The 27,757-nt window shown below is 44.4% G+C and overlaps 2 protein-coding genes across 5 annotated transcripts; one reads left to right on the top strand and one right to left on the bottom strand.

Moving 5' to 3' along the window:
* Nucleotides 1-530: 530 nt before the first annotated feature.
* Nucleotides 531-11,875, top strand: LOC146492407 (cyclic nucleotide-gated channel alpha-3-like). Of its 2 annotated transcripts, XM_085151525.1 has the most exons (9): nucleotides 531-796; nucleotides 898-996; nucleotides 1,761-2,278; nucleotides 4,585-4,667; nucleotides 5,234-5,290; nucleotides 7,077-7,280; nucleotides 8,787-8,888; nucleotides 8,968-9,074; nucleotides 9,164-11,875. In XM_085151525.1, the coding sequence occupies exons 4-9, from the start codon at nucleotides 4,594-4,596 to the stop codon at nucleotides 10,516-10,518; spliced, it is 1,899 nt and encodes a 632-aa protein (XP_085007651.1). In that variant the 5' UTR covers nucleotides 531-796; nucleotides 898-996; nucleotides 1,761-2,278; nucleotides 4,585-4,593; the 3' UTR covers nucleotides 10,519-11,875. The 2 variants fall into 2 exon arrangements, with proteins under 2 accessions (XP_085007651.1, XP_085007652.1); XM_085151526.1 differs by lacking the exons at nucleotides 531-796; nucleotides 898-996 and having other exon boundaries at nucleotides 1,547-2,278; nucleotides 4,581-4,667.
* Nucleotides 3,164-27,399, bottom strand: LOC146492406 (ubiquitin-protein ligase E3A). Of its 3 annotated transcripts, none has more exons than XM_085151522.1 (12): nucleotides 27,087-27,399; nucleotides 26,444-26,488; nucleotides 25,449-25,753; nucleotides 24,115-25,367; nucleotides 23,825-23,969; nucleotides 21,846-22,051; nucleotides 21,521-21,685; nucleotides 20,512-20,667; nucleotides 20,359-20,432; nucleotides 17,896-18,039; nucleotides 7,087-16,222; nucleotides 3,164-5,303 (listed from the first exon to the last, which is right to left on the bottom strand). In XM_085151522.1, exons 1-11 carry the CDS (start codon nucleotides 27,161-27,163, stop codon nucleotides 16,102-16,104), a joined length of 2,691 nt encoding a protein of 896 aa, XP_085007648.1. In that variant the 5' UTR covers nucleotides 27,164-27,399; the 3' UTR covers nucleotides 3,164-5,303; nucleotides 7,087-16,101. The 3 variants fall into 3 exon arrangements, with proteins under 3 accessions (XP_085007648.1, XP_085007649.1, XP_085007650.1); XM_085151523.1 differs by having other exon boundaries at nucleotides 7,111-16,222; XM_085151524.1 differs by lacking the exon at nucleotides 3,164-5,303 and having other exon boundaries at nucleotides 14,579-16,222; nucleotides 27,139-27,399.
* Nucleotides 27,400-27,757: the final 358 nt, after the last annotated feature.

The raw sequence follows: 27,757 nt of genomic DNA, 5'->3' as shown, positions 1-27,757 counted from the left end.
TTATTACTGCCTGTAATATATTACAGATTACTTGTATTTTCCAGTCACCTTTCTCACTCACTATGTATTAACAGACCTCTCTGCATTGAATCATATCTGTTATTAATCTCTGTCTCTCTTCCACAGCATGTCTTTTATCCTGTCTTCCTTCTCTCACCCCAACCAATCACAGCAGATGGCCCCGCCCCTCCCTGAGCCTGGTTCTGCTGGAGGTTTCTTCCTGTTAAAAGGGAGTTTTTCCTTCCCACTGTCGCCAAAGTGCTGCTCATAGGGGGTCATATGATTGTTGGGTTTTTCTCTGTATCTATGAAGCGCCTTGAGGCGACTTTTGTTGTGATTTGGCGCTATATAAATAAAATTGAATTGAATTGAATTGAATTGAATTGTATTTGCTTAATTGTTTAGTAAATGTTTGAGGTGTGAAATAAACGCAATGGAGCAAAATATGTGTGTGGTTGGAGGATGTGTGCGTGCGCGCGTGCACGTGCGGGGGGTGGGGGGTGCGAACATTTTTCTTGTAAAACAAACAAAGTTTGGGAACCTCTGATGTGTTGCTGATTATTTGTGAACACAAGAGGGCAGCAGCGCTCCGTGAGTCCGTGCCTGTGACGCGCTGCTACACAATCAGGAAGATTCACACAGAAAAGCATCAACACAGATTCAGTCTGCACCAAATAACTGACGTGTGCAAAGACTTCAGCAGCTACAGGCAGGAGGAAACAGGAGACTCAGGACTCGATCAGTGGTTTGTGTCTGTTGACGCTACAGGAGAACCTGGCTGTGCTCTGCGAACCAGGTTGGACTTGTGTTCTTGGCAGCACAGAATAAATCTGTGTGAGTTCAGGTTTCACCAGCTGTGCTGATTATTTAGACGTGTGTTTTCTTGTTTCTGCAAAGCTGGAAGGTCTCGTATGAAGGCACATGATGATGATGATGCAGGATGCTCCTCTGGGGACGCAGGTGGAGCTGCCACTGAGGCTGTAATGAATTTAATTAGTGAGTGAGACGAGTGGCTGTCAGCAGCTTGTTAACACATCAGCAGGTCTGGGAATTAGCAGAGAGATGACAGCGAGAGAGCCGGCCTGCTTTTACAGACCAGCTGTTGATAGTTGCTGAAGCACCAGGACTCACACTTAGTTTCATTTGAGCTGCAGCGCTTTGTTTATTGGTAGACACGGCCTCTATAGTTCCTATAGGGAGGTCCCTCAACTGGTCAACACTGAACACAGCAGTGTGTCGTGGTGAGCTGCTGGTATGAAACGTTTTCTGCCACTAGACACATGAACTCTGATCATCACTTCTTCTTCTTCGTCTGCCAGAAGGCATCAACAGCTTAACTGCAATCTCATTTACAGCTCCTAATCTGAGTGGCTGCAGCACACACACACACACACACACACACACACACACACACACACACACACACACACACACACTCGAGCACGTCTTTCAGTGACAGCTGCATCGTTTCTCCTCATGTGAGGCCACAGACACGGCCACTACCTCACTGATGGAGACCTCAGTCAGGTGATGACTGTCCTGTGCAGCCGTCTGTCACATCCACTCGAGCAGCAGAGACGGCGAGCTCGCGGTCCAGCTCAGATTAGAGCTGCTGCCGGAGGTGCTGCTCCTCCCTGCTGCAGGTGGAGTCTGATGTTTTACTTTAGCCGTCCACGCAGTAAGAGGATTTACTCAGACTGGAAGGGATAAAAATAAAGAGTAACTCTTTATTGTGACGTGTCTCTACTCTCTACCTGCAGGAAATGATGTCAAAACATTTTAATGTATGAAGATTACACCAGCACAAGCTACAGTCACAGTCACAGTGGGATTCATAAGCAAACACACTGAAGCACTAACACACACTGTTCATGTCACACTGCTGCAGTGACGCCTCTTCAACGAGTTCAACAAGTTCTGTGAAGTTCGGACTCACAAAGTCCAGAAAAACGATGGTTTGTCACCGACGTGTCACCAGCTCTTTGTCTTTGGTGATTCTTGTATGCAGAGAAAACGACTCCTTCATGTCTCCTCCCCCTCCCTCCATCTTCTGCAGGGAGGTGGTGCAGAGTGCACAAGAGGCAGAAAGTCTCCCACACCACAGGGAAAGCTCATCCACCATAAAGCATGACTCTGCATTAGAAGTACGTGAGCAGGTGTCCTCGGCTCGGTTCTTGAAGGAGGAAACAAACCTGAGCGACGTGGGATTTATTCCACGCTCGTCTTCAATTCCCTTCACAGCTTGAAGCTGCTCAGCATCATCATCTCTCACATTCAGGTAAGTTTACACAATAAGAAGTGATCGCACAAAGAAAACTGCCCAGAGTTAGAGCTTAAATGTCAGGTTGAAACTCTAATTTTAGCTGCTGTGATCTGGGAGTGAAGGGATTTGAGCTAAAGAAGAACACGCAGAGCCAACGAGGCTAAATAAAGAGAGGAGCTCTTTATCTGCTGCTCCGTAAACTAAACGCAGACTCTGCTGATTTCATGTGAATGCAACACATTTTCTACAGAAATGAAATATGTATGAAGCCCAGGCTGCAAATGTTTCTGTTGATCAGCCACAGACTTCATCAGCATGCTCTCTAATAACTGCAGAGACAGAGCAGCTTTCAGAGCTGAGGTCAGATGTGTTTGGACGTTTCTGCTCCTTAGGTTTGAAATGAAACTACGCTACAGTTTATAATCTCACATTTCAACATTTGGTTCAGTTTTATTTATAGACCACTACTTACATAATCGTTATTATTAATCTGTGAGTCTTTTCCACAGGTCTTTATCTGTCCTGTAAAGCAAAGCACAGAGAAAACCACAACAATCGGACAGCTTCAGCACTTGGTTACAGTGAGAAGAAAAAACCCATTTTTACAGGAAGTAACATCCAACCATTTGCTTTGACATGTTTGGGGCGGCGGATACAGAATAGATAGAAAACATTTATAGTTTCCAGACAGAAACAAGTCACATAAAACAGAATATGTTGCTGAACATCCAACAGTTACTGGCTATGGATGATTTGTAGCACTTTATACAGCACGCCTCACTCACCCATTCACACACATATCTTCCTCTTATTCATCCTCAAACCACATTTATCTCTTTATGCAGTTTGTACTCATTTCTCCCAAAAGTTGATTCTGTTCATCTGGATGTTTTCAGTGGGAGAAACGTTTCGTCATCATCAGGTGACGTCTTCAGTCTCAGCTGCAGGTTTCAATCTTATAAACAGGACATTTGCATAATGACTGAAACCAGCCCACTGAAGGAACAATGGGCTGGGAGGTCATGAGCATTGATCAACAACCACTGATCAATAACCATGAGTACCATTCACAGAGAGTTGGGGAATGGCTGCAATCACAGCATGTAAGATGGTGACAGATGTACCCTTAGGCCCCTCCTCCATTCAGAGATGGTCTTTCCCTTTTCATGTAAATGGCCTCCTTGACTCCGCCCTCAAACCAGCGTTCCTTCCTGTCCAGGATGTTACATCCTCATCATTGAAAGAGTGTCCACTGGCCTGTAGGTGTGAATAGACTGCAGAGTGCTGGCCTGACGAGGAGGCTCTTCTGTGTTGTAGCCAGAGGTTGTTTGGTTTCCCCGATGTATAAATCCTGACACTTACTCTGTTTGTGTCGGGGGACCCGATCCTTGGGGTGGACCAGTTTTTGGCGCAGCGTGTTTTGGGGTTTAAAAGCCACAGAGACCCGGTGTTTAGAAAAAATGTGTCTCAGCTGCTCTGATATAATTTCTGTCTGTTTGACATGTTTAGCACACAAGTCCACATTTGTTTTTAAAACACATGATTTAATGTTGAAAGAAGCACATTCAACTGAAGAGTATGAAATACACTTACTGCTAACTGTAACTACTAACTATGTGACTCTTAGAAAGACCCCAAAACCAAGCAAATAAAATCACACACCTAACTAAGGCCCCATCTTATCTTAATGACCTTGTAGTACCATATCACCCTATCAGAGCACTTCGCTCTCGCTCTGCAGGCCTACTTGTTGTTCCTAGAGTATTTAAAAGTAGAATGGGAGGCAGAGCATATCTGTTATTAACCTCTGTCTCTCTTCCACAGCATGTCTTTATCCTGTCTTCCTTCTCTCACTCCAACCAATCACAGCAGATGGCCCCGCCCCTCCCTGAGCCTGGTTCTGCCGGAGGTTTCTTCCTGTTAAAAGGGAGTTTTTCCTTCCCACTGTCGCCAAAGCTCTTGCTCATAGGGGGTCACATGATTGTTGGGTTTTCTAGGGTCTACCTTACAATATAAAGCGCCTTGAGCTGACTGTTGTTGGGATTTGGCGCTGTGTGAATGAAATGAACTGAATTGAATTCAATCACACTACCAAGCCGAACGAGTGCTGTGAATGTGGGACTTTGGCTTCAAAATGTACAAAGTTATTTACTTCTATTTAAAGTGCTCATTGTGCTCACACTTTAATTAAGACGGCTGCATGCACATGAGCAAAGCACCCTTTGACCTCAGAGCCTGTATGCAGCTTTGGACCCAGTGAAACAGGCTCAGTGCAGGTCGTGTTTTCCTGTAATGTCACTTGGATTTTTCATTCGAGGTAGTCATCAAGGATGCACTTTGGAAGAAGCAGCATCGGCCCTGCGGAGCCCGTCCTCAGCAGACGAGACGGCGCCGTGGGGAACAGGTGAGCTTTCAACCCGAAGCTGCAACAGAACATTATTATACTGAATGGACTCAACACCAATGTGCTGTTTTCAAAAGTGATAAAAACACAACTAGTTTCAACTGTTTGACAATTAGATTTCCACGAACTCAGTCAGACACAGCAGAGGACGAAGGAATCTGATTCCAGGCTCTGACACAACAAAGCTGAATAAAACAAAGCAGCAGGGAGCAGAGTATGAAGGAGTTAGTGGATGCATGCAATACAAAATGTCCTGAGAGCTGCAGCAGAGAGCAGGGTGGCACTGCTATCGTCTTTATGTCAGGAAACACAAATGAATTAAAGGTTTCCTGTGTTGTGCCACTCATGTACACGCTCCCACTGTGGACACGCTGACACGTGTTGCATGTATTTACAGATGATCTTGTATTATTCACGTGTTCAAACCCCATTCTCATAATTAACCTGTGTGTGTGTGATGCGTGTTTATCTTCCCATTGTTGGTTTCCTGCTGCCCGTTATGACTGTGCTTATTCTTAAATTGTTCCTTGGTCGCAAATCCATGCAATGATTTATCGATCTTGCAGCGATGATCAACGGGTCCTCGCCGCAAAGAACACAAACAACTGCAACAACAATGACGGGTAAGACGACGTCCTCTCACACGTCGTTATTCTCATCTCCAGTGTTGGGAAGGTTACTTTTAAAATGTATTCCATTACAGATTACAGATTACATGCCCCAAAATGTATTCTGTAACGTATTCCGTTACGTTACTCAATGAGAGTAACGTATTCTGAATACTTTGGATTACTTAATATATTATCATGCTGTTTACAACTACATGAATGTACTATTGCTGTGATTTATTATTGTTACTGAAGGTCCGCGGCTCCGAACCGTAGTAAAGGGACCTCTGGCTAATACGGTGGGTTCTGTGTCGGCTCGTAGCTGAAAACTAGCTTTACTTTGTTGTCTGGGTCAACTTTGCTAGCAGAGACAGAGAGAGGCGTTGAAAGGCTGCTCCAACAGAACTTATTGTTTCAGAGGAAAACACGAACACGGTGTACAGTCGAGTCTTAATAGCTTACTTACAACTGGGCTCGTCAGGCTCTCTTCTTGGCTGCAGTGGTTATTATTATATTTACATGCTTCCAGCTCCCGTTTCTGCTCGATGACAGCTCGTACTTTTCCTTTTTCTCCCTCCCTCGCTCACAGACACATAACGTGTATGGCAGTCCATTCTCCCTGCAGCACGGACTACACTGCCCATGATGCTACATTCTTTAGAGCTATACCTGTAACATTCTGCCTGTTAGCTTAGCACAACAACAACAAAAAGGCCTCTCTCACCCAGGAAACACGCAGAGAGAGCGTCACCCTGTAACCATGGCAACCGTAACGCTGCCTGGAACAACAGAACGTAGCTGTCAAACAAAACCCAAACAGTCCTGACCCGCCACAATATGAAACAGGGAAGTACCGCCGTGTAATCCATTTATTTCAACAAAGTAACTGTATTCTAAATACCACCTTTTTAAACGGTAACTGTAACGGAATACAGTTACTCATATTTTGTATTTTAAATACGTAACGGCGGTACATGTATTCCGTTACTCCCCAACACTGATCTTCTCACTGATGAGTCAGAAATTCTCCACGTCCGTGTACAATTTCTACAGCTGTCCACAAATCTGTCAGCTCAGGCAGCCGAATCAGTGCTGCGTCAAATGTGTTGTTCAGATGAGGGTCTGATTCGGGGCTGAGCAATCAGGGAGCAGAGGTCTCATCGCTAAACGCATCGTCGCCATCAAAGGCAAGCGTAGGATGTTTGTGACAGAGATGTGTGTTATTCTTGAGTTAGACTAGAGGCCGCCCTCAGGCGGAGTGTAAGGGCTGATTTTAGGACTTTATTTAGAGATCAAACAAACTAAACGTGGGACAAAGACTAGAAGTGTGTCAAGAAGCATTTAGCATGTCAATGTGACCTTCTCAGCTCCCTCGTTATGACATTTACTCTCAATATACTGAGACTGTATCAAAGGAACTCAGTTGAATTTAATGCTCTTTTATTCTCATGCGTTGACTTTTTATACTAAACTGTTAACTGTCATTCAGGCGTCATTTTGTCTGGTGATCACTGGGGTTAAAGACAGGACGCACCCCTTGACAAGCACATCATTTCTGAGCTAGAGCTTGTAAAAACGAGGATGAGATCCACCTTCTAGCAGCTTCCGCCAGTTATTAGAAGCTTTTTGGGCTACTGTATCAACAGTCACCTAAGTGCCACAACTGTTGTTGTGATTTGGTGCTATATAAATGAGATTGAAGAGGATGATTCTGACACAGGAGGAGATAGAAGATGATGAAAATGTCAGGAAAACAGAGGATATTAAGAGTACATCCCCTACCTGTTTATGAACTTTACAGAAAGGACGACAAAAAGGATGAAAAGAAGGACGACAAGAAGGATGAAAAGAAGGACGACAAAAAGGATGAAAAGAAGGACGACAAAAAGGATGAAAAGAAGGACGACAAAAAGGATGAAAAGAAGGACGACAAAAAGGATGATAAAAAGGATGAAAAGAAGGATGATAAAAAGGACGCCAAAAAGGACGAGAAAAAGGAAGAACCGTAAGTACACCATACTTTTTGGGGGTGTAACAAACAGGAATATTGTGAATTTCATAATATTAAGCCTGAAATAACAAAATCTCTATTAGAGAAAAGGTTGTGTGAATATGAGCAAAGGTTATCCACATAAGAGTTTGCAGAGTCCACCAATGGTTCAATATACAGTTTGCAAAAACCGCTCATAATACCATTTTAATCATACTGCTCAAAACTTGATGTTGTGTTAAAGGAACATCCAGACAATTTTATCTTTGCTTTTGGGTGTAATTTCAAATCCAGCATTCAAAACGTTGATCTATTTATTTTATTTTATGTAAAGATTGTGAAGAATGGTGCACAAAATGGAAACAGAGGCTGTTTGCCTTGTAAAGTTTTATCTTTTAGACCCCATTCCTACAAAACTGCTCAAAGAAGTCCTGCCATTAATTAATTCTTCGATCTTAAATATGATCAACCTATCTCTAATAATCAGCTATGTACCACAGGCCTTCAAGCTGGCTGCAGTTAAACCTTTACTCAAAAAGCATCTCTAGACCCAGCAGTCTTAGCTAATTATAGGCCAATCTCCAACCTTCCTTTCATATCAAAAATCCTTGAAAGAGTAGTTGTCAAACAGCTAACAGATCATCTGCAGAGGAATGGTTTATTTGAAGAGTTTCAGTCAGGTTTCAGAGTTCATCACAGCACAGAAACGGCTTTAGTGAAGGTTACAAATGATCTTCTTATGGCCTCTGACAGTGGACTCATCTCTGTGCTTGTCCTGCTAGACCTCAGTGCAGCGTTCGATACTGTTGACCATAATATTCTATTAGAGCGATTAGAACATGCTGTAGGTATTACAGGTATTGCACTGCAGTGGTTTGTATCATATCTATCTAATAGACTCCAATTTGTGCATGTAAATGGAGAGTCCTCTTTACACACTGAGGTTAATTATGGAGTTCCACAGGGTTCAGTGCTAGGACCAATTCTGTTTACATTATACATGCTTCCCCTAGGCAGCATCATTAGAAGACATAGCATACATTTACACTGCTATGCAGATGACACCCAGCTCTATCTGTCCATGAAGCCAGATAACACACACCAATTAGTTAAACTGCAGGAATGTCTTAAAGACATAAAGACCTGGATGGCCGCTAACTTTCTGCTTCTTAATTCAGATCAAACTGAGGTTATTGTACTCGGCCCTGAAAATGTTAGAAATATGGTATCTAAGCAGATGCCTACTATGGGTACCATTGGTTTAGCCTCCAGTAACACTGTGAGGAGCCTTGGAGTCATTTTTGACCAGGACATGTCCTTCAACGCACATATTAAACACATATGAAGGACTGCTTTTTTGCATGTGCACCTCCTTGAAACCTCCAGAAACTACTCTGCAATCAGTTAGGTAATATACACTTTATCCATGAACCAGGCTGCAGATCGGCTGTGACTACTACCAAAATTAAGCTTTTAAAAAAATACATACTTTTAATTAAAAGGGAACTTCTTCTCATTTAGGAAGGAGGTGTGGATCATGGACCCAGCCACGGATATGTATTACTACTGGTTGGTCACAATATCTGTCCCAGTGTTCTACAATCTGATATTCCTGGTGGCAAGGTTTGAATTCATGTATTTAGTATTTTCTCTTATCGTTGTTAGTGTTCATGGGTCTCAGTCGTGGTTTGTTTCCATACAGAGCTTGTTTTAATGAGCTACAGTATCAAAATTCAACACTCTGGCTGGTTTTGGACTATTTGTCAGATGCCTTCTACTGCTTGGACATCTTTGTGAGAACCAGGACAGGTACTGATGGAAACTTTTTCAATTTGTCACTATATAAAATCTTCAATACCGTATATGATAATGACTATCGTTTTGTTGTTTGTCAATAGGTTTTCTGGAGCAAGGACTTCTTGTAAAGGATGAAAAGATCCTGAAAGAAAAGTACATGAAGACACCCCAGTACAAGTTAGACATGTTATCACTGATTCCTACTGACATTGCTTTCTTCTATATGGGAATCCACAACCCAGAGTGGAGGTTCAACCGTCTCTTTAGGTTAGGTCGTCTCTTTGAGTTCTTCGACCGGACTGAGACACGAACCAATTTTCCAAACATCTTCCGAATCGCTAATCTTGTACTTTACATCATCATCATCATCCACTGGAACGGGTGCCTGTACTTTGCCATCTCAAAAATACTTGGTTTTGGGACAGACACTTGGGTCTACCCCGGGCCAAAAAAGCCAGGGTTTTCTCAGCTGTCCAGACAGTACATTTATTCCTTTTACTGGTCCACTCTTACCTTGACCACTATTGGTGAGACACCGCCGCCGGTCCGAGACGTGGAATACTTTTTTGTCGTGGCTGACTTTCTAACTGGGGTTTTGATCTTTGCAACAATTGTTGGAAATGTTGGAGCCATGATCTCCAACATGAATGCTGCACGTGTAGAGTTCCAGGCGAAGATCGACTCTATCAAGCAGTACATGCAATTTCGAAAGGTCACTAAAGACTTGGAGGCGAGGGTGGTGAAGTGGTTTGACTACCTGTGGACTGAGGGGAAAACCTGCGATGAAAAGCAGGTGTTAAAAAATCTGCCAGACAAGCTGAAGGCAGAGATAGCCATTAACGTACATCTGGAAACCCTAAGAAAAGTGCGCATCTTTCAAGACTGTGAAGCTGGTTTGCTTATTGAGTTGGTCCTGAAGCTCCAGCCTCAAGTTTTCAGTCCTGGGGATTACATCTGTAAGAAAGGGGATATTGGTAGGGAAATGTATATCATCAAAGAAGGAAAGCTCGCTGTAGTAGCAGATGATGGTGTTACCCAGTTTGTGGTCCTTAGTGACGGAGCTTATTTTGGAGAAATCAGCATCCTTGGGATCAAAGGTAGTAAGGCAGGTAACCGAAGAACAGCTAATATTCGAAGCGTGGGCTATTCTGATCTCTTTGCCCTGTCCAAAGATGATCTCATGGAGGCACTAACGGAGTATCCTGATGCTAAGACTGCTCTGGAGGACAAAGGCAGGGCCATTCTGATGAAAGACAATCTCATAGATGAGTCGCTTGTCGCTGCTACCGATGCTAAAGACTTGGAGAACAAAGTCGATCGGATTGAAGCCAGTTTCGAAATCATGTCAGCAAAATTTCGAAAGCTGACAAGTCAATACGATTCCTCTCAGCGTAAACTCAAGAAGCGCCTCAGTAATTTATCAAACCAGTTCAGAACCCTCAGAGTAGATGAGTAGAGGTTGGCCATCAGTGCTACTTAGGGAGTTTCGTCATTACAGGGACTAGTACACTGGGATGATCTGATATCCTCGTGTTGGTGTTGTTCCCAGATCATCATGAAAATGTTGTTCCAGGTTCAACATTGCAAGTGACCAATCACATTATTGTGACGTTATTCTTTTGCGCACCAACCCATTCGTGCATTTATGAAATTCCAATGTTGCAAGGACAATATCAATTCTGCTTAGCGTTTATTAAAGGGTCAGGGTTAGGGTCCGTTGATCGGCGGACAAAGGCGGTTTCTCGCAGCTTAAGTACAGTTTTTTGTTTTACGCCGGTTTTTCCCGAAGACGCAAAAGTATGACATCACAACATTCTGATTGGTCACTTGCAATGTTGATCCTGGAACAACCTTTAGTATGATGATCTGGGAACAACACCAACACGAGGATATCAGATCGTGCAGTACACTGCATCCGCCCAGTACTTCCAAAGATGCAAAAATAATAAGACTGCCCTCAAACAATGTTTCCACACATAGACAATAACAATGGGTCGTACCACCACGTGGATCATTATGTCTTTTCCTGTGTTAGTGATAACAATAATAGGCTGCATGCGATGATCAGAAACATGTGGAGGGACAAACCTGGAATAAAAGCAAAACTGCCACCAATCGACAGCAGCAGTCAAGCAGGAGCACTATTTTAGCATCGGTGTGAGCGTCCAACCAATACTGGTGGGAAACGTTTTCTTTACTACTCTGCCCAGAATCCCAGAGTGGCTCGTTCAGCAACGACACCATGACCTGGGCTTTGCACATACAGGACCTTCTATTGTGATCAGAATAACTCTTCTGAAGGACGCAATTAGTCAAAAGAATTCTAAAAAGGACCTTTTATGAATATTTTCTACATTCATTTAGAAGAACAAGACCACACTGATAAGTTTCAGTTCTGGTGATTAAAGTGTGAGAGAGATTTGAAACTACAACCAGATCTGGAGATTTAACAGCTGCTTTTTGTTGCTGCTTCGCCTCTGGGTGTTCTGAGATGACTGACAAGAGTTTTATACCAGATGCAACCTTGAACGGATTCGTGTCTGCAGCTGGAATCAAACTGGTAACTGTTTTCTTGCTCTTAACTGACTGCCTCATCCTTCAGCACAGCTGCAAACTGCTGTGCTGATATTTTTGAAAACAGTTTTTTTCTGAAGCTCAGGCAGACCTTTACCATGATGAACATAGATCAGGAGGTTCCACTGGAACATATCTGCTGAATGGGCCTCTGTACACCTACACAAATATTATATTATAAAAGCATTTCAAAATATGTATCATCACATTTTTATTTTAAATATAAAGAAATGTGCTTTCTGTAAATAAATAAAAAATAATAAAGTGACAATAAACTCTTGAGAAGTGGTGTATGCTTTCCCCTGAAACATGCTCCAAAGCCTCAATCTGAGCAGAGACTTCAAGTTCATGTTAGCAGAAGTAGGGCCATGCAGACTGCAGATGTTGGTACATCTGGTAACTTTAAACCTCAACAACAAATAATAGACACCAAAACTGTTTTTTACAAGTCATTTTCACATCTGAAATTTGAGTCTGTGGGGAATGACTACAGGAGCTGCAGGTTTCCACGCAGGCTTCAGTCTGAAGTCCAGGGTTTATGATTTCCATTTCTGCTTTTATATTCAACATCTGATCAGTTAGGCTCCTGTGATCTTAGTCAGCATGAACACTAATGTGCACGAGGCAGCGAAAGCTTAGATTCCAGAGCTCCGCAGGTGTCACTGAGGAAGCATCTACTACATGAGCAATTTTAGTTTAGTAAGCAAGAGTTTGCACGCTTTATTTCAAAGAAAAGAAGTTGTGTTGTTCCAAAATATTAAAGTGGTTTTTTATGTCGTATGTATGATTAACAGTGTTGACATTAGTTGACCAGGATGCCTCCTGGGTGAGGTGTTCGGGGCAGGAGGAGGAGCCGGGGCAGACCCAGGACACGCTGGAGAGATTATATCTCTCAGCTGGCCTGGGAACGCCTCGGTGTTCCCCGGATAAGCTGGAGGCGGCTGCGGAGAGGGAGGACTGGGCTTCTCTGCTTAGGCTGCTGCCCCCGCGACCCGGCCCCGGATAAGCGGAAGAAGATGGATGGATGGATGGTTGGACATTAGTCCATGTGAGATCTTTAGCTGCCTGCTGATGGATTTCCTCATTCTCTTGAGAATTGTATTTTGTTTTTCCTACTATAAAAAATGAACTCATAATAAAGGAACTGAATATGATGAACTTGCCACAGATCTTCTGCTGGCTGTGTCATCATCTTCTGGCTCTTCATGTGATCCTGATTCTTCTCTGAACTTTTTGGAGTGAGGAATAAAGTCATACTTACACATGCAGTCTTTTAAATCGATGCCAGTCTATACAAACAACTACAGCTGGCATTTATTTGTAATAATTACAAAAATGTTATTGCTGTCTGCCTGCTTCTTGTTTCCAAACACAGTCCAGCACACAGCGCGAATAAGCTTTCAAAAGAATGCAACAAGCACATTTCTGTGTATACCCCATCATTAGAACCAACCAAAATGACCATTTCATTGACCCACCCAAATGTAAGAATGTCCACCCTCCAACGTCACCCAGAGAGCAGCTCCGGAGGTACAAATATCCTCGGACAAGATCCTTACCCCGAGTCTCCGATCCATGTGAGCAGGCGAACGAGGCATCGAGTGCCACAGGAAACACCTAACAGGAACCGTGTCCTGCTCATCGAAAGTAAAAAAGATTTTATCCCACACACTTTGCCTTATTGCATCTTGTGGCGTGACGTTTGGGCCTGCTCTGAAATCAGGACACCAAGAAACCTGTGGAGTCAAATCAGGCTTGTTGGAAAAAAGCAGTCGTCTTTATTTAGCATGTTTCACAACAATGAATACTTTGAGCCTTTCACCTGTTTCTATGTGGGAGAATTTAACTGTTGATTGAACCAATTGAGGGAATCTGCCTCCTGTTCCCAGACAGGTCCACCCCTTAACCTGCAGTCGGCTCACGTGTGCAGCAAGCAGCGTCTTCAGCATTAAAACATGGAGGTACGGGTAAGGTTACACAGCTGAAACTACACCTGGCTGCACTGCTTAGCCTTCCACATGAGTGAGCGTTACTGCAGTACGTAGAGCAATGCACGCACGCTGTGCACTGTGGTGACTGCCAAGTGCTGTCCACATTTTGAGGCACTCCTAGTGCTGTGACTCAGACGAAGGCTAAACTAGTTTAGGAGTAGCTGATGAGGGAGAGGAGATAAAGACTGGCTCAGGGTGGTGCTCTGAGCACTGTGCTCTCAGTGGTACGTCGTGGGCATCGTGGTGCTCCACGCGCTCCTCTTTAAGGTACATCAGCGTCTCAGGGACAAACCACAGACCCCCCACCTCCAGCCAACCGCCACAAACGAACACGTTTGCTCTGAACAGCTTCACCAGACTGCAGGTACGGTCACATGACCAGAGAGAAGATACAAGGCAGGGTTATATGATGTTAAGAGCTCTCTGTTCAAAGATGGTTTCTGGCAATAGACGTGATGCAGTCCACACACTCGGGTCCATGGTCCGTGACCTTTAACCACAGCGACTGGAGGAGCGAGGTCACGTTACACGCCACAAACGGTCTCTGTACACAGAGCAACACCACCCAGCACCTCATAAGGAAGTACGCACGTGGACACCTGAGCCTGCTGCGTGTAGGAGCTGTGAGCTCACACAAAGGAAAGCTTTCAACGACAGCAAGCTTCACGTGCGCGTTTTACGTCCAGTTTGTCCAAATGATCACAACCACTCATCTGTAAGTGAGACATCCAGGTAGTTTGCAGGTTTAGCAAATCCTTCACCCCGTCTCCGTGTTCCTGCACACATGGGTGTAGATTTGAGGGGGCGCGGCGTCTTCGAACAGCCACAGGCTTGTGTTTCATTTTACTAATGCAACTCGATGACATCAAGTGTTTAAAACAACTGTCTGCTGATGGAGCAGCTATTTTACATGGTACCCTTATTACCATGGTTACACGAGCTGTTGCCAAAGTGGCGTTTTCACTTCCAAGTGAGTGATGTCAACGATTTGGGCAAAGCGTTGCTGTAAGCCCGCCTCTGTGTGACGGCTCGTGCTGCCTGACCCGATGACGTCGCCGACTGTGTCACAGGATGGATATGCAAACTACACGACAACAGCGGGATGTTTGAAAAGACAACCGAAGTTTGAAGCAGCGAGACGAGAACATCACGCAGCTTATTGACCTTTGAGGAGGAAAAGCGTTCGAAATAGGAGGCGTTGGCTGTTCTGAGGGGAAATGACTTCACAGTCCTTATTAGAGACACAGTGGTTACACCTGTTTCACTGATCGGGTCACAGCAGACACACCTGTGTTATCTGTGTGTAAACAGAGAGGTGTGAAGGTCCACAGCTTACAAAACAAAGCGGCAGCAGGCGCACGGCGAGCACGGCGAGCACGGCCTCTTTCACCCTCAAAGAGACAAACTGAGAGGAGAGCTCGCCTCATGGCTCCTGGATGCGAACGAGAAGACATTTACGCGTCGCCTGATGGTATTAGGGAGATGTTTCATCAGCTTTACACTCCAGACTCACGTCACCGTGAACTAGGATGGCTCGTTAGATTCCAGGTGTAACCACAGCAACAGATGAAGCTTTATCAGGTCTGCAGACGTATGGGGGGAGGGGCTATGCAGCGTGAGCCGTTTCTACGACACCGAGTACGTGCTGGGCTTCTACCTGTCCGCTGTTGGCACAAGGAGAGTGTCTGACTCTCAGCGACTGGTCTACATGTGTACGTCCTCACAGCGTGGCTACGGTATGCACTGATATATAAACACTGATTTTATTTAGAATCCTCAACACAGGCAGACAAGGAAATAAAACGAACAATAATGGCAACCTGTGACCAAAGAACAAACATTCTGAAAATGTCTAAGTGCACTTACACATCTCTGCATGTCCCCCAAAGGAAGAAGGCCCGAAACTGAGAAGGAGAACAAGCTATCCGATGTGCCGTCCTGGACCCGATCTCTCCACGCGCTCACCTCAAAACAGACCGGGTGGAAACGACGAGCAATGACTACGCTAGAGTGGAATGGTCAGTGGGAATACGATGTAGTAGCGAACACTAAACTAAATCTCTGTGGGAGCTGTGGGCGAGAGTTTGTCGTCGGGTTTATCGAGTTGGAAACGCGTCGTCCTGTATTTGCATTAATTCTTTTACATTTATCACAACAGGCAGGCATGAAAAATGTGACCCTTCAAATAAATAACGAGGAAAATGATCCTTTCTGTACACAGAAAGCACATTCACATGTGTGGATGTGGGAGCGGGGACTCGAGGAGGTCTCTACGGTTACACTGATGTGTGATGATGCAGGCACAGCAGCGGATCTATTAGAGAGATTTATTAGAACCACGTATCCACTTTCATTATTCACTTGCTTTTCCTCGAAACATACTCTGGCCTGTCTGGTCACCGTTGAGATTGTGTCTGATACAGGAAGGGCAGGGCAGGGTTTATGGGCTTTCTGAGTCTGTTGGGAGCAGGGGTTCAGAGCATGCCAAACCCTTTGGCATAGGTGATGGCTTTCAGCAGTCTCTCCCTCAGCTTCTCCTTGCTGTTGTACTCGGGCAGCAGCAGCACGTTAAAGCAAGTGTGGGAAGTCGGTAACCTGCCGAGAAACCACACATCACACGGACAACACGTCAGGAACGAAGCAAATCGTCACACAGCGACACCGAGTGTGTGCAGAGACAAAATACATGATTCACAAAGGGCTGTGGTGTCTGCTGCTGTCACAATCATGTCCAACAAAAACAGCTTTAACTGGTTCATCCTTCCTGTGTGTGCACACTTCATAACAGTCATGCCAGAGATACCTGCACTGATGACTGATCAGTTTCCTCATCGTTTTACAACATGTGATGAAGAAAAAGGATATTGTTGGATAAATAAGCTGAATTTAAAGACAACTCTACCAAGGAATCCAGAGACTGAGGGACTTATTCTTATTTTTTATTTATTTATTTATTTTTATTTTATTTTAGTAAATAATTTTTATTTTAGTAAATTTTTATTTACTTATTCTTATATTATTCTTAACGTATTCTCCAACAATGTAGTTATGCCATTTGACCAAATGGTTGAGAAATATTCTCCCCAAACATGACTTTTTCCGTTACTTACAGATAAGGCATTATATTTGACATAGTACTAACTTTAGTGAGTCATTAAGTCTCTCCTGTTGAAAAATTATTATTTTTAACAGACAAAGTGAAGATATTTTATAAGGCTTTATATTCTGTACCTTCAGTGATGTCACAGAGGCTTAAAGGCACATGGGGAAAGGAGTTAGGTATAGCAACTGATGATGAAGAGTGGAAGGATGTCTGGAGTTAAGCCAAATCAATCTCAGTTTGTAATCATACCAAAGCAACACCGTTAAAAAAAATCACACACAGAATGCATGTATCCATATCTCGCAGACATCAGTATAATCCTACCCTTTCACCCATGAGCCTCAAATGTAAGACAGAAATTGGGACCCTAACTCACAGCTGCTGGTCATGTTTGAAACTGCAAGAATATTGGTCTAATGTGTTCTCTGAAATGGAGATGGACCCTCTGTCTCTCATACTGGGCCTCCCCAGCCGGCGATTAATATCCAAGAATAATAGGAGATTGTACTGTGTTCTCACCTATGCGGCGAGGAAGAATATACTACTCCAATGGATTTATGAAAAAGCACCAACTATTAAAGGTTGGCAAAGAGTAGTGTTGGATCTAGAGCCATTGGAATATCTTACATGTAAACTGCACTCAAAAACAGATCAATTCTTTAAGGTGTGAGAACCTGATGTTTCTAATATTATGTTACAAGGATTCTCTTGAGGATTCAAACTGCAGCGTACTACTGGGACCACAGGTATTGGACTGTATTGTATTCTCTCTTTATTTATTTATTTATTTATTTTAGATGGAACTGAGCTGGTGTTCTGTGCTTAGTTATCAGTCTGTTTGTTTTTGTTTTGTTTATTCGTTTTTGTGTGTTGTTTTTATTTTGGGTTCTGAATTGTTCACTTTATTATGTTATGTAATTATGTACTATTTGTGAAAACAGAAAAACTAATAAAATATATATATATATATAAAAAAAAGACAACTCTACCAGTCGCGATGAGCCACGTTCTTTCACGTCTACTTCCTGATAAGCACATTTTAAACACTGTGACTCCTTAATGTTTGCAGCTGAAACCAGGACACAGTCAGCTGTGCAGGAAGACTGAGCGCACACACGTGCACCACAACAGAAGAGGGACAGGAAACGGGACGACCGCGGCTCACCTGTCTGTGTCGGGGCCGTTCTTGGCGATAATCATCTTCAGCTTGCCGAGCCCGCCCACGGGCGCTCTGTCGGTGCCGGTGGTGAACTGTAGGAAGAGGCGTTTCTGCTCCTCTCCAAATGAGTGCAACGTCTCCCAAAACTCCCTACGACACAAACACGAGGAAACAGCTTCATCAAATATATATGAATTTAATTTCAAAACATAGCCAGTAGATGCACAGACGTGTGTGCGCCGTTTAAACACGTTAACGGTGAGCGAGGTCAAAGAAAACTGCTTCAGTCTTTGCGTATTTTCCAAAATAAACTCATGTTTTCTCAGGTGGAGTCTGTGCCTGGTGACGAGGCTGCAGCTGAGGAGGAAGCAGTGCTGATGTCAGACGCTGAGGCGCCGTCACACAGACTGCACTCGCGCCGCGCCCGCTGCACTCCTCGTTTGGATGCATTTCTCATGTTTGTTATTTATTCCTGCATCTACTATCCGTACTTTTTATTACTGCACAGTTGGTGTGGAGCACTCACAACATCGCTGCACATGTACGGTGACAATAACGGGCGATTCTGTTCTCAGGCTCAGGTGCAGGAGAGCATGCAGTGGAAATGCTGGGCCGAGCTGTGCAGCGCTGACTGGAGCTGATAATGGGCCAACATAGCATACTGTTTACTCCTCCTTCATCAACTTCACAATAATAACTGCCAATTAACACATTCCCACTTGCCCAGTTGCATGCTGGGAATTGCTAGTTATGGTCTGTTAAAAGCTGAGAGGCTGTGTAGCTGCACTCTGTGCAGGAACAGAGACGAGCAGCGTGATGGAGACGAGCAGGAAACATGTTGTGATGACATCAGCTCATGCTTCTGCTGTCTCACCTGCTCCAGGTGTTTGTTGGAGCTCCTCCATGGTCAGCCACAGACACACAGCCTCAGTGAAGCCATCTAACACTTTACTGAAGCTACTGTGTTACTGAAATACTGATTCTTCCAACAGCAGATATTTATGTTCTAGTTTTGGTTCTCAGATTAAATATCGACATCTGTAGTCCATCATTAACAGGAACACAGTGGACTTTATCGTTAGGATCTAAATGACTGGTAGGAACTACTTCTTCTTCCGCCTGTCACAGTGACATGCAAGTTATGGCTGTAAAAATGCATCACGCCTGCTGAATTTAGGACAGGGACTTACATTTAGGCTCAGCTTTTTGTGTTGATGTTTGAGAGGAATTCACAGCAGCCTTAAAACTACACAATCCCATTTGTTGCCGGCCTGAACTTTTGGTATCGGCGAGGAAACAAGTGCCCTCACACGTCACTACTGGAAGAATCATTCATTGGTTTTGAAGGTTTAAATCCACACACCCAGTGTGGGCAGCGTTTGGCTGATATTCCCACACTGCAGTCCTGTGAAGTAGGGCTGGGTTTGATTATCGATTAAAATCGATTCTGGCTTGGATAACGTGATATCGATTCATCAAAATCCTGAATCAATTTTTTAATATAAATTTATTTTGGCCGAAACGCCAGAATCTCAGGTTAAACCTCACAAATTTCAACAACCGCCCTTTTTACGGTGATTCTGAAGCTGTTAGTTTGATGTCTCTCCAAACAATATTGACTGAACCAGCAGCAAAAGAAGATCCAAACTAGGCTTCACATAAACATCGTCATGAATTCACTCTGACTTTTGCTGTTTTGCTTCCACCAGGATAAAATCACACTTCATGCACAGCTCTCTCTCTCTCTCTCTCTCTCACAGTTTCTCGTCTAAAAATCTGTTTTCTTCATTATTTGCTTGCTTGTTACGCACAAGTCTACGTTGTTTACAGGCTGTCGGCCGACGTTTTTCCTTTTACTTACTTCTGAAAACAAAGCCTCATTTCTGCTGTTCAATACAAATTAAAACTTTTTAAAATGATGCAAAATTGCAAAACTCTGTGTCTGTAATCAAACCTGTGTAACTTTGCTCTGCTTCACTTCAGCAGCATCAGGTCATGTTCACATGTTGATTAATGGTTTTCTTTTGTTTTTGATTTACTGCAGAATATTTGTATAAAATCCCAGAACAGGAAAATCCCCTCCATGTTTTTCTGTTTTATCCTCAGTTACTTTGACACAAAGGCCTCTGCTGTGATGCTCACACCTTTAATAAAGTCTCACGAGTATCAGTTTTCTTTTTATAGATGTAAAAATATGGATACGTACTGATAAATGATAAGAATTATAATATTTCTGACTGCAGCAAAATTTCCCCGATTCAAATCGAATCGATGGCGATACCACGCCCTACTGTGAAGCACTGAGTAACCGTCTGCTGGACGCCACATGGTGAGAACTGGTCTCCACTGCTTTTGATTGTGGGCCGTGACTTTATGATGATATAAAAATGCTTTTGATTAGTGTGGAGTTTGAACTGGGTTATAAAAATTAGACACAGAGTGCTGAGCTTGGTTTTCTTGGATTCTTACTTGATTATCCGAGAATCTCTGTTATAACCTCCGTCGTATTCTGTTGTTTCTTCAAGTGCTAGGAAGTCCAGGTTCTACAGCGGGAGACAAACATGAATGAATGACTGAATGACATCACTAGCACATACAAACATCCATTAATAAAACTCTCACCCTGCTTCCACAAATCAGCAGCTCGATCTCCTCTGGTCTGAACAGGTACTTGAGCGGAGACTCGTTGGTGACCATGTGGAAGCCTCTCCTGAACGCCTTGAACTGCTTCTCCACGCTTTTGTTCAGGATGTACTCTGAATACTGTGCCACAAACTCCTACATGAACACACATCAGTGACAACATTTAACAAACGTGAGCTCTGAGGGTCCCTTATCTTTGTGTTTCCATTTTTATCAAAAACAAACCACCAGCAGCTGGAAACAACAACAAGTACAGTATTGTAATCAATGAGAGCTGGATAGTGCACAGTCAATATTTTATAATGCCATGGCAACACCGTGCACCCCGAGTCCCCATCACCTCGGCAACCTCCATTGTTGTGTTTGTGTCGCATACAATGGGACTTTTAGCCGTGTTGCTGTAACTAGCCCATGCACGCTGAGGAGCTACTCAATTCGAATGGAAGACATCCAGATGGAGTCTAAACCAGTGAAAAGAGGCATCAAGCTTTACCAGAAAGCACCGATGACAGCTGTAAATAGTAAACATTAAACAGCATCAGTGCCATCGAATCTCTTCCAAAGAGAAGCTACGACGCTTTGTGAGCTGAAAGTCAACTTCGAGTGGTGGCTGCAAAGCAGCTTTCCTCAGGTTCTCTTTAAATATTGAAAATGTGGCCAAACGTCAGGTTTAGAAGGCTGAAGAAATGTCACCGCCATCTTTTTACAGGCTGACACAAACAGAAACGTTATTGATCCCAGGGGGAAGTCCAGACGTAAACATGGTGCAGCCATGTCTGGGAGACTGCTCCTAACTGGGACTGTGCACTAACCAGCTCAATAATTCCCCATGCTAACAGTTTCAGGACCTGCCCAGGTGCTACCACAGGATCATGCAACCCTAAAGCTCCGCCCTCTTAATAAATCACAATCAGCAGAAAGGTTTGGGTCAGATAAGCTGAATGAAGTGGAAAAGCAGGAGGACAAACGACTCCACGATTCAGCTCACCTTTCTGTTTTCATTGGTGACGGGAATCTTGTCCCCATTTTCCCTTAAATCGTACATAAGTGCATTCCCAAACAGGTCCGTGTGAGAAATCTGGAACGTGATCATCATGTCCTCCTCCACGCTGCCCTCATACTCCAGGAGCTCCTTCAGACTCTGGTATAAAACCTGTCCAACGGTTCAGGACAAGCAACACGTTATAATTAGCATCACACCAGCATTAGCATACGTCACATGACAAACATGGCTGCTTTTCCTCCCAAACTAAATCAATTAGAAAGAAAAACAACAAAAGCACAGCACAAACAGCTGCTTAGGTGATGCTTACCGGGTTGGCATCAGCCAAGTCCCTGAACGTTCCTTTCTTGCCCATCAACTTCCTGTAGACCACCATGGGAAAGTGGACATCCAGGATGCAGTTGTTATAGATGGCCAAACCGAGAACGATGCCGATCAGTGTGTACTGGCCCTCATTTTCAAACGACGACGGGTTGAACCAGAACAGCTTGGTGTGCTCGTCATACGTGAACATGCCTGCAGCAGGAAAAACAGCACACGCCCGTGAATCCTGGGATACGAAGCAGCAGGGAGAGACGCTCCATGTGCACACGGAAAAAGCAACACACATCAGTTTCCCTGCTCTCTATCAGTGTTTGTCTGTTGTCAAGCTAGCTAAAAACTACTCAGCTTGTTTCCATTAGACCTGACTGGGAACATGAGAACCCTCTCAGGTCTGGAAGGACGTCTTTCAGACAACTTTGACCAGCGACAGTTCGATAACATGACAGCTGACACACTTTAGGTCAGGGGTGTCGAACTCCAGGCCTCGAGGGCCGGTGTCCTGCAGGTTTTAGATATCACCCTATTTCAACACACCTGAATCAAATTATTAGTTCATTGACAGGCTTCTGGAGAACTTCAAGACATGTTGAGGTGATAATTTAGCCATTTAAATCAGCTGTGATGGATCAAGGACAAATCTAAAACATGCAGGACACCGGCCCTCGAGGCCTGGAGTTCGACACCTGTGCTTTAGGTGGAAGAAAGCAGGACACGAAACCTCACAAACTTTACTTTCCAGTTTCCTAAAACGAGGCTTTGAAAAGCCAGTCAGAGATCCAGATTCAGTTAGCAGTGCAGCAGCGATGTCTATTGTCGGGTGAAAAGGGGTGTTTTACTTCATTTTTAGCAGTAGCATCATCATTATATCAGAATCATTTAATAAGCATTGCATTAAACATTGATTGAAGCTATTGACATTACATTTAACCTCTGTATTACAGTGATTGTTATAACCTGGTGTTAATCTTTTATTTACAGGTGTCAGAATAATTATATGATCTCTCTTTGCAGGTGTAAACATGATCACCTTACACATATGGCAGTTTGTTGCTTATTATAGAGTTGTGCCCGAGTTAATAAAGGTCAAAAACTTCAGTCAGCGTTATGACTGGCTGATCCATGGTGTGGGATGACTTTGGGCCCAGGAGGTTGCACGCGCTTACATAACACTGATATTATGTGATTCTTTGTGAGTTTTTATTCAGTTATATCTTTTTATTAAGTTTTTAAGTAATGGTAGTTCATTAAACTAACCTTCATTTAATATTGTATCCCTGACTCAGCGTATTATATACAGGTCAACTTGATAATTTGGAAAACCTTGCAGCTGTAATGTTGTGTCTCCGTAGGGGACAGTTGGCTCCAAGGAGAGGCGCTGGAGCCAGTGTCTGTCCTCGAGACGAAGAGAATGTTTTTCTTGATGTGTCTAAAGTTGTCAATATTGACTGTATTGTACTATCTGTACGCATGAGGGGGCGTTCTAATACCCTGATTTTCATAAAACAATGAGTGTGTGGAGTTTGTATTGAGATCTGATGCTGTCTGATGTATGGTGTCCATCTCCCATGCGTGTGTTCATTAAATCATCGTTTGACTTGACCCGGCCGGACCAGTGTGGTTATTGTGGGTTTTCCTCCTGTATCCCTCCTCAATATTTGAATCCGTAACACTATGAAATCCTGAAAGGGGGGCTGACTGGAAACAATGCTAAGAAAGACCAGATCACTCCGATCAAGGATCTGAATGGATTCTGATTTAACGGGCAGACAGTGAACGGCACTGTATCGCCCACAGAGCTGGAGCGTGACAGCAGCCGGACTGAACTGAGGTAAAGTCCAAACATCAGACACGTACTGCCGCAGCTTCACACTCAGGTCCACGTTCAAGGTGAATTATTAAGCCAGCATCAGCAGCTCAACGTGTATGTGCGACACTTCTGAAACTAAACTTTCGATGCTTTCTTACCAATATCTGGGTTGAAGATCTCCTCCACCACCAGCTGAAAGAACTCTTTGGAAACACCTCCTTCATCAACACCTTGCTCTCCTTCAAACTCCACGTACAGCTGCTTCTTCAAGTCTGCAGGATTTTCCATTGCTATCATTTCCAGCTGCAGACACACACAGAAGACACGTTCACAAACATTAGCGCCTCGAGGCGACTGTAGTTGTGATTTGGTGCAATATAAATAAAATTGAAACCATCCAAAACCCAACTAATCAAAGGGACAGTGAAGTCAGCTTGAATGCACGTACCCTGACCAGAGCATCGTCAATGATGTGGTCTCTGCGCACTTTGAGCCTCAGGTAAGGGTTGAGCTGCTGACCCTGCACCAGGCTGTAGAGCACGGTGATCCGCCGCTCGCTGTACATGCGGATGCGGTTGTCGTAGTACAGACCCAGGTTCTTGGTGACGGCGTTCAGGATGAACGGACAGGTCATGAAGGAGAATTTGTTCTCAGTTTCCACTTTAAAGAAAGTATAGTCCTTGTCCATCTCTAACACCTCGTTCAGAGGCTCGTTGACAAACTCCTCAAAGGGAATGAGCGGCCGCCGGCAATCGCTCGTACGGATTCCCAACTCCGTCTCCAGCGGGTCTACTCGAGGGCCCTTTTTGTTCCTGCGCTCTTCGCCCAGGAGCTCCTGCAGGGTGAGGTCGCTGGACTCTGGAATGGGCTCCTCGTCTTCTTCCTCGTTGTGCTCCATGTCAAGGTCGCCGCCCAGCACGTTTGCATAATAGACGATCTTCAAGCACTTAGTGGCCGCCACCACAGCGTCGTCGTCGTTGACCAGGTTGCGGCTGTTGAACTCGTTACTGATCACCTTGTAGGTGATGAGCTGCTGGAAGGTCTCCACCATGCGCCGGATCTGCTCGGCGCTGTAATGCGACCACAAACGGGCCAGCTTGGCCTGAGCTGCCAGCGGGAGTTTGCTCATGGCCTTACAGAACTGCGGGAGAGCGATCTCAAGGTACTCGGGGCTGTGGAGGTTGCTGTTTTCCATCACTATTACAAAAAGGTTCAGGTAGTTTGGGTCTCGTGAATACACGTTATGGTACGTCAGGTCGCACTCCACATTAGGCGAGAGGTAGACCAGCGCATTCAAGAAGGCGGCTTCGATTTTATCATTGGACAGGAGGCGCTCGTAGACCCTTCGCACGGCTTCGATATCGACCGAAACCTCATCGGGAGCCAGCTTTTGGACGTCGTTTTCTCCTGACGAGCACTCGCCGAGCCTCGATGATGAGGAGGAGGTGGGGGAATCCTCCTCCATAGCTGTAGTTGAACTCGCAGCTGCCTCCTTTTCATCTTCGTCCTTGTCCTCGTCCTTACCTTGGAGAGACTTGAGCTCCTCCTTGGTGTGCGGTTTGGACCTGCGAAAGCTCTGCACCAGTCCCTCAGCACTGGAGAAAACTCGGCCTATCACTCGGATGAGAGGGGAGTAATCCTCCTTTTCACCACAGGTGTCCAGGATCTCATACACCTTCTCCTCTGTCAGGTAATTTACATCTAGACACAGACACAAATGTTGTTACCAGAGAAAAACGTAAAAGCACAAACTGCACGAGTGGAACAGCGCAATCTGCTCACCTTTAAAATTGTCTCGCACAGAGTGGATGTCTTTATGGTTCATCTTCTTGTTGCTGCACGCAGAGTTGCTGTGAGCGCTGCTCTCCTGGTAGGTGGAAGCGGTGCCTTTCTTTGAAGGGTGTGGGTCGCATAGCTTGGCGTTGACTTTGTAGAGCTCCAGAGCTTTGACCGCTGCCTCGTTGTTATCCATGCGGCTGAAGCCAACTGATGAGGCACACCACGAGTTGGAGCAAGACTCATTCCCACAGCCCTCCGTTAACTGGTGGTAATAGCGCTCTATTAGATGCTTGGCAGCTGCTCGCTTCCTGTGATCAGAGGTAAAACACAAGGCGGTAAAAGCACTGCGTGAATCCACTGTGATCCTCATAAAGCACTGAGTGCAATGGGAAATAATGGGAGACGCGAGATCGACTGCAATGCTTTTGCCACTTGAGAATCACTAAAGAGTTTCTGTCAACAGACAACACCAGAGCTGAGCTTGGTCTCAGGCGGGATGCTGAGCTCGGGCTTATGGAGCTTTGGACGTGTTGCATTTCCAGCCACTTTCAGGTCAAGTGTCACGACAGATTTATTATTAGCGTTTAGAATAAATTCAAACTTTGCCGTTGACAAAAACCTTCTGATTCTGCTGATTACACCACTGTCCAGAAGACGGCAGCTTTCCAGCTGCAGTCGTACTGGTAAACACTGAAACATTCACAGGTACAGATACAACTGATAATGTAAACTCAAAGCTCCATAAATTCCATGCATAATTAAAACACTTTAACCTGAAGTACTTTCATTATGTTTTATTTAAGCCTTCAAACGTTCACATCATGAGCAAACAGTGCGACAGCTACTGGGATGAACTGGGTGTGTATCACACTAACAATACACCTGACAACGTTTAGTCAAAACACAAGATGAAGACAAGAAATAAAGAAGTGAGGACAGACCCTAACACCAAGCTCCTGAATGAACTCCACACATGAAAGGTAATGAGTTTGACTTACATTCGGCTTGCTTCTGGGTTTTCTATTTCAGGCTCCTCGTGTTCTCTAAATGAACAACAAACAAGGATAAGAAGCACGGCACAGGTCATGAAGACTACACTGACATTTCAGAGTACTGCTGGCTCTGCTGTGGGGTAACAAAGTCAGAGTCCTGCTCAGGAAATTGGTCGAGCTGTCTATCAGAGGACAACAGTCTAACCAGAAAACCCACATTCGCTCTTTTTAAAGCTAAGCACTGGCTTCCACTCAGAGTGACTGAGGTCGCAGTAAATGTAATGATCTATGTTTATAATTAATTTTATCTCTTTTGTAAAATGTAACCTAAATCCTGTAGTCCAGTTTGGACGGGCTGTAAAGCCCAAAAATGTTGCCACTGGGACAATCTGTCGCTCACTTTAGCAAGCTAACACAGCAAATGCTAGTTAGCCTACTTTGTTACTCATACAAAAGTAATGTCTTCAAAGTAACCTGCGGGCAGATTTCTTTCGTTTTCATTTAACCAGTGCTTGCTATAAACTTTGCCCCAATATGTTGCCTGAAACAAAGGAGCACTGACGTCCACACAGCCTCCAACAACAGCTAACTAGCCCCCGCTCTGACCGATCGTCCTAGCATCCCGAGCCTTTCCTCTGAGCATCCCCACCTATCGGCTCCTCCGGCGGAGCTCGTCTCGGCCTGTGGTGGCGCACACTCACAGTCCTCCTTCTCGTCGGAATTCATACGAGACTTTATGCCAGCAGTTTGTTATCCTGTTGCTGTTTGTGGGTGTTGTAGGTCCTGCGCGGCTTGTCTCCAACGTAAACAGCACACTGCTTTAAGTCCGATCGGGCACCGACGAAGGATTTTCTATAGAAAACTTCATTCACGGCCTTCCTACTACAGGCTCTCTCCTCTGCCTGAGCTTCGCAGCCATCTTGACTTCACCATCATACTACGTCCCACAATGCACTGCGTTCTAGCTCCAAGAGCTACTGGAATGGATCACAAGGAACTGGACTGCATCATTATTATATTATATACAAGTGTTGTTGTTTTTTATAAAGTAATAATAAGTAAAAAGAGTAAATACTGGGCCTAGAAGCACTTGTAGAAAGGTAAAGGGAGGGCAGAGAGGAAAAACAGGAGTTCCCTCATCAACTCTCAGCCTCCATCCTCAGTTACAGCTTCAGCTTCCATGAAAATGGACAGTTTGAAGCTTCATTTTACAGGTCAAGGCAGTACGCCTTTAAAACAAAACCCACCGGAGAGCTGATTTTCCAGGAGAGCACTCTGATTTTGTAATTAAGGTATACGTTATGAAGGTTGGTTTTGAGG

Source organism: Neolamprologus multifasciatus, chromosome 23, assembly GCF_963576455.1.
Source record: "Neolamprologus multifasciatus chromosome 23, fNeoMul1.2, whole genome shotgun sequence".
Classification (NCBI taxonomy): domain Eukaryota; kingdom Metazoa; phylum Chordata; class Actinopteri; order Cichliformes; family Cichlidae; genus Neolamprologus; species Neolamprologus multifasciatus.
The sequence above is the reverse complement of the archived record's forward strand: the minus strand, read 5'-3'. Positions and strand labels throughout refer to the sequence as shown.

What these genes read in the sequence shown, in the direction of transcription:
- LOC146492407 (XM_085151525.1), top strand. Translation starts at nt 4,594, where the DNA reads ATGCACTTTGGAAGAAGCAGCATCGGCCCTGCGGAGCCCGTCCTCAGC. An exon ending in GACGAGAAAAAGGAAGAACC is followed by an intron (nt 7,281 to 8,786) that starts GTAAGTACACCA and finishes CTTCTCATTTAG; the next exon opens with GAAGGAGGTGTGGATCATGG. An exon ending in CTGATATTCCTGGTGGCAAG is followed by an intron (nt 8,889 to 8,967) that starts GTTTGAATTCAT and finishes GTTTCCATACAG; the next exon opens with AGCTTGTTTTAATGAGCTAC.
- LOC146492406 (XM_085151522.1), bottom strand. Translation starts at nt 27,163, where the DNA reads ATGAATTCCGACGAGAAGGAGGACTGTGAGTGTGCGCCACCACAGGCC. An exon ending in TCCGCCGGAGGAGCCGATAG is followed by an intron (nt 26,489 to 27,086) that starts GTGGGGATGCTC and finishes TTGTTCATTTAG; the next exon opens with AGAACACGAGGAGCCTGAAA. An exon ending in TGTGCGAGACAATTTTAAAG is followed by an intron (nt 25,368 to 25,448) that starts GTGAGCAGATTG and finishes GTCTGTGTCTAG; the next exon opens with ATGTAAATTACCTGACAGAG.